Source organism: Seriola dumerili, unplaced genomic scaffold (assembly GCF_002260705.1).
Source record: "Seriola dumerili isolate Sdu_G_001 unplaced genomic scaffold, Sdu_1.0 BDQW01000449.1, whole genome shotgun sequence".
NCBI lineage: Eukaryota > Metazoa > Chordata > Actinopteri > Carangiformes > Carangidae > Seriola > Seriola dumerili.
The window spans coordinates 1,708,606-1,721,770 of NW_019174704.1; the positions used below are offsets into that span (position 1 = coordinate 1,708,606).

Sequence of the window (13,165 nt, forward strand, 5' to 3'; positions counted from 1 at the left end):
CCAGTGTTTCATCACAAAAACATTAACCAAGAGAAAAGGCTGAATTAGCAGAAAATAAGTACTTTTAAAAAATTTTTTTTAGTACAAACAACTTTAAATCCCACCCCCCCATCTTTTCCTTTACTGTGAAATTTTCCTCGCCCAGGTGTTAAAGCGAGTAGAGGAGCAGGTCAGTCAGCAGAGAGGTCTGCAGCAGGTTGAAAATCCCTTTCAGAAATATCCAACTGTTTGGCAGCGACTTCAGTCCGCTGCCACACAGACGCGCACAAACACTGTGTCTAGATGCCAACTGGAAGGAATTCCCATTGAAGCCTGGCTGTAATACTCTCAGTCCTCCAGAGAAGAATACTTGACTCTGCAGGGGTGCTGACCCATGCTAATTACCTTCTTCACTGTGTAAGCCGCCAGAAGACTGAACGAGTGGTAAAGACTGTGTGGGATGAATGAGCATGCAGCCAGTTTACAGCCATTACTCACCAAGGAATTCCAGACTGGTGGAGTTCATTCTGACATAATTTGTTGGTTTAATTACTAACCCATGTAAGGTGTCAGCTTGGATTTTCTTGAGACTTGACAAAAAAGGTGTCAGGCATCAAGATGGAGGTAAATTTACATTTGGCAGTGCACATCAGCAGGCAGTGAACAAATAATGACTTGTTAAGGGCTCTACACACAAAGTTTAGGACCTGGACTTTGAACTGGTTACCTGTCTTGATTGTCTTGCCTTCACTCAGGACTTCATAGACAGGACTTGAAACTTACTTGTGACTTGCAGAACAATGACTGTGATGTCCCACCCTTACTAAAGATTTTACATTTTTCAGTGGAAGACTACACATTCAGCTCCTATTCCAAGAAGATATTTGAACAACAGTATTACAGGCTGCTCTGATTCATGAATGATTTAGGATAGTTGACTTTTCCGTTTTCTCCGAATGTTTCATTTCCAAGTGGTGACACACTCGTGCACACAAAATCACTCGCACCATTGTTTGAGGGTTAATCCTTGTGTTTGGTAATTCAGTAAAGTGTTGAGGATTTGAGAATCTGTGGTGATTCATTGAACATGAAATGAGGACAAAGAAACAACACACACATCCACACACTCTCCTTTCCTTTATCCTCTTTCCTTCCAATTCTATTTACCTCCCTTGTTTATATTTCTGTCCTCTTCCCCCTGTGTGTCTCCCTCTCTGCATCTCTCTCTCCGTCATCACTCTCAGACAACTGGGGCAAAAGTCACAGGCCTTTGGCAGAGTCGGTGACAGTGCCATTCAGCATCCCGTCTGTCACAATACTGGCAGAGCAAAGTGTAAAAACTGCCAACTAATGACTATTATCCACTGTAGAAGCTTGCCAGCCAATGTCTGTCCAGGCTAAAACCTAGCCAACCAATGATTGTTGAACCTTGTACCTCACAATCGCAGGCTGCAGTTTTTTCCCTAACTAAAATTAAAATATGTTTCGGAGAGTTTTTTGAGGAAATGTGTTGCTATGCAGAATCCCTACTTTGTGCTGCAAAAAGTAGTCTCTCTTTCAAGCTGTCCCACTTTCAGGTTCCAACCATCAGTGTCTCATTTTCTCTTTCAAAATATTTTTGGGCATATGTTGCTGGAAAAGGTACTGTGATGCAGTAGGTGATTTTTTTGCAACAATAACAGAATCAGTATTGTGCAGCTTGACTCAAGTGTCAGTTGCTGCACAAGCATGTGTTCTGTTAGTCACACTGAAAATAGTTGCCTCAAAAAATAACTTTCTGTTATAAATTTGTTATGAATCTGTTTGAAATTTGAAGAAGGATTTTTGCAAAGAAACAGAGGCACCACACTGACCTCAGGCTGAGCAGACTGGACTTGCTTACTGAACAAACTAGTAGGACTCATCCCGATGCATGGATGTTTATTCTTGCGGGAAAGACATGTTTATTCCCTTTTCTAATGTGTGTGTGTGTGTCTGTGCTTGACAGTATTTGAGTCCTCATCTCCTCATGTGGCCACCTCCAAACTCCACCCTCTCTCTCTCTCTCTCTCTCTCGCTTTCTCTCTCTCGTCCTCTCTTCCTTCGTCTTTCTTCCCTTCCCTCTCTGTGGCATGTCTGCCTTTGCAGTTGTCACCTCCAATTCCAACTTCAATTCATTACATCTCCCCTTGCCCCAGCTGGTACAGACACCCCCCCCTCACTCACTCACTCACTCACTCACTCACTCACTCACTCACTCACACACACACACACACACACACACACACACTCATACACTGCCATGGTGCCAGAGATATGGTGGTCTGGACTGGAGGTAGAATTGGACTCTTAAGAGAATATTTGACTTTTTTTTTATGTTCATCTGTTCACTCTCTTTCACTTCATCCTCATTCCACCCCTCACTGTCAGTCCTATCTCTATTATATGCTCTGCCTCGCTCTCTGCTACCTTTGCGCTCATGCTCACACACACACACACATACACACCAAATCCAGTCTCAATCATATGCTGCACTTTGCCTTTCTCACTGACTCCTCTTACACTCTTTCCTTTTGAGTCGCCGTCTGTGTCGCTTCCTTCTCTTTCTCTCACTCTCTCTCTCTCTCTCTCTCTCTCATGTTCACTTCAGGTCCCTGTATTTTCTCCCCATCTCCATCTGTCTCCCTGCACTGTATCTTAATCCAGCCGTCTGTGAACTCGCCAGTAATGGAGTGGAGCATGGCTGTATGCTGAGCCTATTTAATAAGCTCAGTGTATGTTTACTGAATGGAGCCCGTAGATGTATGCGTTTCACATATACTGTAGCGTGCCCTGTGTGTTTAGGTTGACATGATATTGTGTTGTGGTTTTTTTAAAATTTGTATGTGTTGTTGTAAGCATTTTTATGTGCATAAATATGAGTATGTATTTGTGTAAGTATATGCATGTATTTTCCTCTCTGTAGTGCTCATGAATGTGTGTGTTTCACAACAGCATCTCTCTCCTACAACAGAAGACCAAGCCCACAGTGGTCTTGATTGATCAAAGATTTCTGCAGTGCTACAGGGCTAAATCTGGAGCTTTCAAATGTATGTGTGTGTCCCGTTCCAGACAGCAGAGCCAATTTTCTCACCTGGCTATTCTGATGAGGATACTTCAGTCATTTCACTCCTCCTTGCTCCTTGTGATTCAGAACTGCATGTTGGAGCAGAAATGAGGGTTGATGCAGTGGGGAGAAAAAAAAATGCAAGAGTAGAGAACCTCTCCAAAAAAAGTAGAGATAAAGTTGTGAAGGCCAAAAGAGAAGGAGTGGCAAGGAAACTGGAGAGTGGAAACCATAGTGAGAGAGTGAGAGACAGGAGGCAGTTAATAACCAAGAGAATCAAGTAGAAGAGGTGAGATGGGTTTCAAAGAGGCAATGCACTGCGAGACACTGCGGCGGAGAGAGCAGAGAAATGCGAGAACCAGCGGAAATCACATTCAGACATCAAGTTAAGCGCTTACATGAGAGGAAAGATAACTCATTTGTGCTGCTGTGAGACAGTAGCGAGATTATTCCTTTGTGCAGAGGTGAGATGCTCTGCTGCCGTCTGCAGTGTGGTTTCTGGTGTAACGACCTGGTCGCCGGGACCTGAGAGTTTACTCGGCACATAGTGACAGCTGTTAAGAGCAAAGATATATGTTAACAGCTGAGGCTCCCTGTTCTCAATGTGTGACTATACATTAATCCATAGAGGGAAAGCCTCTGATGGAAGTGACCTAGAACTTCCTAAAACTCTGACTCTTAGGCATTAACTTGACACATCTCAGTTTCCTGTTAGGATCAAGATGATAATGACGACGGCTGCTGAAAGTGAGACTCACTTAAATGTTGCAACATTTGTGAATCACTGTGGGAATTACTTAACAGCTAGATACCGAAAAAGTATTGTAAAAGAAAAAAAAAATCGGCACCTACACATGCAAGCAGCTGCAAGTTTCTGCAGAACTGAAGCAACAAAATGATGTTATGTCATGCGCATTTTGTTGTACTTCATAGAGTGGTTGTGTTGCTCGGCTGTACTGCTCAGGTCACGTCAAGGCAGTTTGTCGCTGCTGACATCTACAGGCTGAGCATGTTCATGTCAGATACCCCACCAGTGACCTCACTATCCATTACCATGCCTGTATTTACTCAGCTGTGGGGGTTATGAATGGTCTATAGCTGGTCCTTCCAGCTAAGCAGTTTCTTAAACAGGATTTAACTGTTATTATTCCCTAAACCTCTACTGCATGTTCACATTTTCAGTCGGTAGAAATGAGCTGGCAATTAATGATACTCGATTCCCTACGCTGGTGGGTGCTAACCCTTCGACCCAACCATCATAATGTGTTATAGTTATTATTGTATAGTTTTAGAAAATCTCTAGTATAGAATTACAAGAGATTTTTTTAATGTGTTTTTGGTTGTTTGGTTTAGTGTTCAACCAGGAATGTTCCCACTGTGTCATACATTGTTCTTCTGTCCTCATGTTTTTAGATTCAAACATAAAAACGCCCAGAGATACCTAATGATGCATCTTTCACAGAGCCAGCAGCTCTATTTCATATGTGGTTTCGGTTTCTCATTTGGATTCGTGAACAAAGGCACATGAATATACTCCTTTCTGCCACCTTGCTACTGTTGCACAGCCTTTACTATGCAGCTCAGCTAAAACAAAGACTGGTGGAGACACTGAACAATATCTCTTTGTCAGATGCTGTCATTTGGTTTTCTCTTGGCAAATACACAAACATTGTCTTTAAATATTCATTGAATCTTGTTTGTGCCATTGTTTGTTGAACCCACTTTAATTATCATCCTCATCAGGATTCATCAGCCTCATCGCATTTTCTTTAATTACTTAGCTAAGCCGTTTGTCCTCTTTATTATTCATCTTAATGCATTGTTCTCACTCTTTCTTCTTCAAATTGTGTGTCTTGGTGTGTGCTTTATATCGTGTGCATCTTTATATCTTGTCTTGTCTGTTCCATCTCACTAAACTTTGTCTCTGCCTTCTAACAAAGCCGCTGCAAAAACAATGTTGGGTCAGAAAACTTCTTTTCCCAATAATTAGCGCAAAGTAAAATACATTTTTCTTCTTCAAGGTGTAGTAGCAACATAGCAGGACAGCTTTCAAACTGATAGACTATGCTCTCCACCTCCATCCTCTTGTGTTTTAATGGTGTGGCCCCTTCAGGGACCCCTAACCGACCAATTCCAGACTATTATGGTAGACAGACAAGGCCATTGAGTGTCTTTCAAGTTTCCCAAAACCATTTGGGAACCAAAACATCCCTTTGACCTACAATGTAGTAAAGATCATCCCAGCACTAAAATGCTTTTGGGAAACCCAGTCTCTCTTGTCTGTGTAGCCAAATGGCCAGTCTGGGCTTTATAGTCCATTTTATCACTGAGGAAATAGGTGAAACAGAGCACTCAGGCCCATAGCCACTTAATCTCATTGTTAAAATTGGACGCAATAAGTGAAACAGAGTTCGGTTTTATAGAAGAAGGGGGAAAAAAAAGATATCACCCTAATATGTTTTGACTGATTTATTTTGCTTTCAGGGAGTTGAGTAGGTCTACAGAAAGATGAATGCAGTCATAAAGTTGAGAGAGTGAACATTTAAATGTTGTCTTTTTCTCCCTGATGGAGGGAAGGATCCTTTTGGGTAGTAAACTGCTATGAACTATGGTGATATCTGAACAATATGCTTCTGCTATTATTCAGATATAGTCATTTGGTTCTAACCACAAACTCTTTATAGTGTCTTTATGAATGAAGAGATACATCTACACACATCATTTAAGATGATGTTACAAACATGAATAGTGATGCTGCAAAATGATCATCTGTATAAGTGACGTCATAGTGAATTGCCCAGCCCGGTTATCTTCTTTTTTCATGACATTAGCCAATTAATTATTCATTTATAAGGTTACATTTTGATGTTCTCCAGGCCTTGTTCCTTATGGATTCTCATCCGCTCTTTTGCTGCTGCATCTTTTTTGGACTGAATCTTTTCACAAGCTTGTTATGATTGATGACAGGTTCATTTCTGTGGAGTCAATCAGACTCTGTAAGTGACTGGTGTCGTGTAAAGCTTGGTTCGTTGCAACCTTCCACGTAACATTTACAGCCATCTTGATGCTCCCGTGCTTGTGCCCACTCCTTGACATGATAGAATTGTACAGCTGAAGGAACCTTGCACATTTATATTTAATCTCCTAACTCTCATGCTTAATGCATGAGGAGAATGGGAGACCCCGTCCACCTCCCTGCCCCCCTCCGGCTTCTCCCCACTTGGCTCTGCCCGCTGGGAGAGGGAAAGAGGGGGATTAGGGCAGGATTAAGTCTGCGGTGTGAATAGGAGCCACGAGACCGCCACAGTTATTCACTTCCCCCGTCACTCCCTCGCTCATCTTCCCCCTTACCTCATGAACTCCCTCTGTCTATATCATCGCCCTATTTCATGCCGTGGCACCTCCAAAAGCACACACACTTAACTTGTTATGTCGTAATTGTGAGGAACTCCTCATCTCGAACCTTAATATTATCTTCGACGTTTTTTTCTCAGTTAATAAATGTGGAGCATGTGCATGACGTAAATGATAACAAATACTCCTTCATCCAGGACATAGAGGTATCAGAACCACAGGTGTTTGACTACTCCGACAGCCCCAACCTTAACCCTTGGCGATGTCGAGATCTGTTTGTAACAACACAAGTCTTAAAGAGAGTTTGACAAGTTATTGTTTTTAGTATAAAATTCCCTGTTGATGTTTTCATCAACAGTTTCTGTGCTGAACTGAGGCGTAGGGATAATAACACCAAGAAAGAATTTTGTACTAAAATGGTGAAAATATAAATTTTGACGATACCCACTTGATCTATCTACTTCCCACTGCCTAAGCCCCACAAGCCTCATTTTTACACAGACTGTGGATTTTGTCCCAGATCACTTACATTCAGATAGCTTAAAGAAGGGATCTCTTGTTTTAAGATAGACTTGAAAAAGTGCCAACCTTTCCTTGAACTATATGTTTTAAAAGAACTGATGACAGCCGAGGCCAAAATACTTAAACTAGCAAAACATTTTATCCCAGGTTAAAAAAAACAAAAACAACAACTGTTCACAAGGATACCTGGGGTGGTAGAGAAGCTGATCTGAAAGCAGCCCATGATTTCCAAAATGATTGTTATCCCAACTTATTTGGTCAAATTTTCTCAGACCTCAGTGAGCTTATCGAAAAGGAGCTCTTACTAATTGATCATATGCTGTGTGTGTTTTTTTTTTACACTATCGTCTCTGGGTGCATTTTTCACAAACTTTTCCCCAGGTCCTGATCGGCTCAGCAGTTTAGCACATTAGTTTTCTGTCTCTGTGTGGATTCTGGTGAATGTGTTAAATGGATGCAGGGTGGGAGCTTCATCATCCCTGGCTTGTTACTCTTCCATCACACAGAAATCAATAAGTATTTACCTGTGATAAAATTAGTCATCACTTTCTGTCCCCCCTCTTGCTATTTCTGTCTCTTTTTATTCACATAGAAACACACCAAACTAGTAGTGAAGAGTGTTGGTCACCAGAAAGCATCAGGAATGAGAGCATTGAAATTCTACTTTAAATGTGTGATTGCATGTGATTTAGTCAATAGCACCAAGAGTCCAGGACTAGGTGTTGCCTGCGGTTCAATAAGTCACACACACAATGCATTACATTGCCGCACGTAATGGGAAAAGGATTTCACTTAAATACTCCTTTAGTCACAACTTAAAAACTAACATCAGAGTCATTATGTGTGTGGGAAGGTTACAATAGTACACTTAAATTACAATCCCACTGTTTAAGTGTTGCTAATAGCAGTGTTATCATTTGTAATATGTGGGTAACAGAGAGAAACAGAGGAACACAGAATGTATCAATATTTAAGTGGAATACTACATTAGTATAGGGATGTGTGCAATGGAGAAAGAAGGCATCGGATGCATTAATGTTTAAAGTTTATGGCTGTTAAATGTACTTCGGTTTTATAGTGAAGCATTTTCAGATTTTAAGTGTATGTGAGGGTGCGTGTTTGAAACTGTACAGCTATTCTGCTCCTGAACATGTGACAAATGGTTCAAATTAGCACATGTAAGCAAAATACGAGCAGAAATGACAAATGAGAAGCAATATTTACAACAATATAGCTACATTTAAACACATAACCATCCATGAAATTCATGACAGCTCAGACAGAAAAACACACATGTTCAGTTCAGTTTGCTTTAGGTACATCTGTATTTGTTTTTAAAAGTGTAAGCACGTTTTGATTTTCTCATACTGTTCAATTCTGCATAAGACCTGTACACGGCTATATGTTTTAAACACAGCCTAAGAGTCCGTGGTGCAGTCCGGTGTACATGAACACATGCAGCTGAGTGTTCCCCTGTAATATGCCACACATTAAGAACAAGCCACTGAACTTCTTCAACTCCACCCACCAATACTGCGTTTCCCTGTGGGTTTGTGCATCGTCGGGGGGTCATACAATACAACAGGCCTATTAGAAGAGAGCACTGAGAGGGCAGCACCCCCAGACTTGACATCTTTAATATTTCATGTTGGCACCATGGTTCTCAGCTAGCTCCCAAGCTTCAGTTTGGCTTGATGCGGTGTTGCGTGTGCAACTGTTGGTGTTTGCATTTAAGCGAGTGTTTATGTGTGTGTGTGGATGGTCAGCGCTATCTGATGTGGCAATGGAGGAGGTGTGCTGTAGGCTCGCTCGGTGTCGCAGGAGGACATCTTCTCTCACTTTGACATTGCCTCGATCCAAACTGGTAAGACTTGAGAATTAGAGGTTTGGCTTTCTTCTAGAGCAGAGGGGGCACCAACTGCATTTGTCCACCTGCCCAGGAAATAGAGGTGAAATCTTGCTGCCTCGCTTTAGAGGAAATTCCATGTGTTTTTAAACCTTCAATCTGTCTAAAAGTACTATTTGCAGTGGCAACCTTTGGAAAAATACCTCTTTCACTTATCCTTTCATCTGCATCTGTCCTGTATGGGCGCAATAGACCAGTTCTTTTTTTTTCATTGCTGCACAGTTGTGAAAAATGCAAGTATTATAATGATGAAGCTTTCCGACCTTATTTTGACAAATTTGGGTGTCTGGATTTGACATTTGGTTGATCTGCGTCTAGGATAAATGTGCTTCAACACTGCATCTCTGAGGACTGTGTCAGGTGTATGCTATTTTTTGTTGGAGCTCTCTTTATTTTAAGTGGAGGATTTTCTAGGTTGTGTATATTTCTACTGAGGTATACTGTGCTGCATATTTAGGGCTTCTTTTATATGCAAGGAGGTGCAGTGATTTCATTTACCAATAATTAATAAGGGGTCAATTAATTGAAGGCCTAAATCAGTCTGTTGATTAAAAACAAAGATAATGTCTTTATTGTAGGTTAGATGCACCATCTTTCAGTGTATACACCCTCTCTTACTCTCTTTCTCTCTCACACAAATAACCAGCAACATCTCTGTAGCAGAGAGATTGTAGACTGTAGCAACGGTCTATTACCAAGCTAAAAACTAGAACAGTTTAAGCAGCAAACACAAAATTTAAGGCCTGTTGTGTTGGAATTATTAGCCAGAATTACAAATCCCTAAACTAGTCTTACTGTTTAAACTGGACTTTAAAAATCAGTAATAGTACAATTGTAACGACGTGACTGTTTGTGTGTGTGCTGTGATTCTAGTTTAAATGGATGTTGGAAAGTTGTGTGACATTAGTTTAAAGGTTACACATCGATCTGGCGACTACATGTCTGGAAGTTTTTGTACAAGTTGTCGTCTTGCACAGTTAAAAGTACACTTGCTGCAGTGCTCAGCAGCTCAGGTTTTTAGAAGTCCATTGACTTCCTTATCGACAACTTTGTCTCACTCTGAATCTGAGGGGTGTATTTGAGTGTGAGCAGTCTTCGGAAAAGGTGATAACAAAATACAAACGTATAGATTTTGTTTATATCGATGCTTAAATTTAGCTTTGTGCAAACTGTCTTCCCATCCTGAAGTTCATAAATTGACCGCCATGAATAGATTTGTCTAAAGAATGTAGTTTGTTTGTGGTCTGCTTGAGTTGGCATAAAGATATTTCTGTCATTGGATGTACTTCTAAATGAGTTTGAGTCTTCTTGGAGGAGCAGACCCTGTGTGGGTGTGTGTGTGTGTACAGTAGCTGATGATGTAAACTTTCTGCATAAAAAAGAAATGCCGGTGTAACAGGACAGCTTCTACCTCCAACCCTCACTATCAGAAACCATATCAAGCTCCAGCCCTAGATCATAATTTACAGCTGTCTGAAGTGTCTTCAGCTCCATCTTCTTCATGTTAATTATCTTGGAGTCTAACATGTCAGTGCCAAAGCAGCCCTTGCTTTCAAGCTGATGAAACAGTTCAATGTGTGTGTGTGTGTGTGTATGTGTATGTATTTGTGTTTGGGAGCCTGTTTGTTTGCCTCTGTTGAACTCATATCCTCTTCATCTTCTCTGTGTCTCTCCCTCTGTCTCTCTGCTACTTCCTGTCTGTCTGAACAGCTTCCTGCTGACCTCAATAAGATGCACCTAACAGACCACGCCCACCAGCAGGTGATGCACATGCCTCCCAGCCAATCAGGATGCAGCATCGCCAGTGACTCGGGGAGCAGCAGCCTATCAGATATTTACCAGGTGGGAACCAAACCTCATTTCTTGTTTAATTTATTTTCCCGATTTATTTTTTATCTATTTCTTTTTTACCCTTTTTTTTTAGACTTTAGACACAAGCAGCTGACAAATCCTTCTGAAACAAATCTCTATGTAGTTTGCTGATCTCCTAAAGCTCCAGATTTTTTTTTAGGTTTATAGTTTGTTTACTATCAAAGTTTGGATTTTCAGTCTTTGCCCCTGTGCCACATATTTAAAGGTGGCCTCCTATCAGAAGAAGTTCATTGTTTAACATTGGTATAATCTAAAATATAGAGAATACAGGTTGTGGAAGTGTAGTGCTTCATCACTTTTTTAGGCTACCTCTTGTTAGCTTTTCTCTTCCCTGCCACCGTTATTACATTACATACACACAAAAAAAAATGTAGCCCATCCAATCCAGTGACAACCACATGTGTAGTGTAGCCCCTCCACCACCACACTGTGACAACATCTGGTCGCTGGCATCCGCTGACGGTGGATTCTCTCCGCCTTGGCGTGCTCCAATTCTGTCTGTCTACCTGTAGCATATCTGTCAGCCCACTACCCTCCCTCCTTGTGTGTTTTTCCCCCTCCTTGGTATCTAGCTAATTATTGTGCATCAGTTGTGCATCCCGGTGATCTGTCTCCCTCTGTACTTCCTGCTGCGGAGGAAAGGTCACATACAGGAAATGAACCTAACCTTTCAATCTACCTGTGCTACAGGTAAAGAAGCTGTAACATCATCAGTGCAGCTGGATTTATAACAATCACTTTGCTTTCTTAGGTAGTATGTAGTGAAGAATGGCAGGGTAATTGAGAGAGTATGACGTCCATTGTACATCAGTTATGCAGTTAATGTTGCTCATGATGTTCAGTTTAAGTTTCACTAAACGGGATTATCAGGAATCCTTGAGCATTAATCTCTCCAGCAAACAACAGTAAGAGAATAATTACATTACACATTAGTCATGATTCCACATTTTCTCCCATTCAGTTTTTGGCATTACAAAATATCACATAAAACAAGCAAACACACACGCTCTCTGTCAATGAAAGCACTGAAAACATGTGCACCTTTGAACTGGTCTTATTTTAATATAAAGTCATTTATTTTGAAATCAGTTTTGCTGCTTTTCTTACTGACGGTTGCTTTTGATGACAGCAAACTTGGAGGCTTATTCCGTGGTTTCATTTATTGCAATCACCCATCTTAATGCTCAAAGTGCAAAATGAAGTAAGTTCAAAAGTATTGCCAGACTAGGAGGACTTTATACTTTACTTGCCACTGGTATCAGCCACAGCCTTTAGGTGACATTTCTGAACATTCAATAGCTCAGTGTGCTTTGGAATTAATTGCCTCTCTTGAGTGTAGGAGTATTTAAACGGCTGCGAATCAATAATCCATAAAAGGGAACATGACATGGTTGTCATTTTACCATTTTAATCCCTCATCTCTCCTAATCTCCCCTCTTTACACAGAAAGTTGTTATGAATCCAAGAACCTTTCAATATTACTTCTCAGCCTGTCTGTTCCTCTACACAGCCTGCGCGCCTTATTCTGCACAATATTCTGCACAATATTCTGCACATGTGGTTTTATATATAGGTGGGATGTGCTCCTTTGACACCGGTGAGGTCCGTTAGACACAAACTACTAATGAGTTTGTTACAAGTTAATGAGCTGGGCTGATCAATGGGCACTGCTGGTCGCTAATGAGTGAATTTGTTATAGCGAGGCATGATAACAATGCTAATATCTTCAGTTTTGGAGGTTTGGTATATTATTTTACCCATTTTGGTAAGTCGAGGGTGAGAAAAACCAACCACATGTCGAGTGCAGGTACATTTTTCTTCATACAACTCCTACCTAAGCAAACTTGAAGTCTCTTTTAAAAATGTATTGCATGTTGCATATTTAATGTGAATTATCCCAAACAAATGTTCAACAAATTATGAAACAGGAGAAATTAACATGCAAGAGAGAAGGCAATGCACAAATTAGACATTTTGAGATCTTTAAATGTGTTAAATAGCTTGATTTTGTCGGCTCAGCAGTGATTGAATGAGTTATACAGTTGTATAAGAGGTTTTCTTAATCAGTATTACTGGATGCTTCTCACATTTGTCTGGACCTCTAAAAATATAAAGTCCAGTAAGTGGCTCTTGAGAGAAACAGAAAATCAATTTGAAAAAATAACAAACTGCTTCATTGCTGTACTTTTGTCTTGTGTCGTTGTGGAGCTGAACAGAAATATACTGTAAGATAACTTCAAATACATCTTTTAATTTTGCATCTTCTCTCTGTCTCTGTCTCCCACTGCTTAGACCTGACTTTAGAGTATCTCCTCCTCTGTCTGTCTGATGAAACAGTACCACAGATTTTACTCCTGCTCCTCTCCAGATGTTAAATTTCAGGTGTAATTTCCTCTGCTGCAGTGGTCAGTCAGCAGAGATAAATCATTTGCAGCGGCTATTTGTCT

At 40.8% G+C, this 13,165-nt stretch overlaps 1 protein-coding gene across 3 annotated transcripts in view; it reads left to right on the forward strand.

Moving 5' to 3' along the window:
* The window catches only part of LOC111234286 (rap guanine nucleotide exchange factor 6-like), an 87,906-nt gene that overhangs the window by 24,870 nt on the left and 49,871 nt on the right, over positions 1-13,165 (forward strand). For all 3 annotated transcript variants that reach the window (XM_022762282.1, XM_022762284.1, XM_022762283.1), the window contains exon 3: positions 10,557-10,688. In XM_022762282.1, coding sequence (XP_022618003.1) covers positions 10,557-10,688 — 132 coding nt within the window. The remainder of the gene's footprint in view (positions 1-10,556; positions 10,689-13,165) is intronic.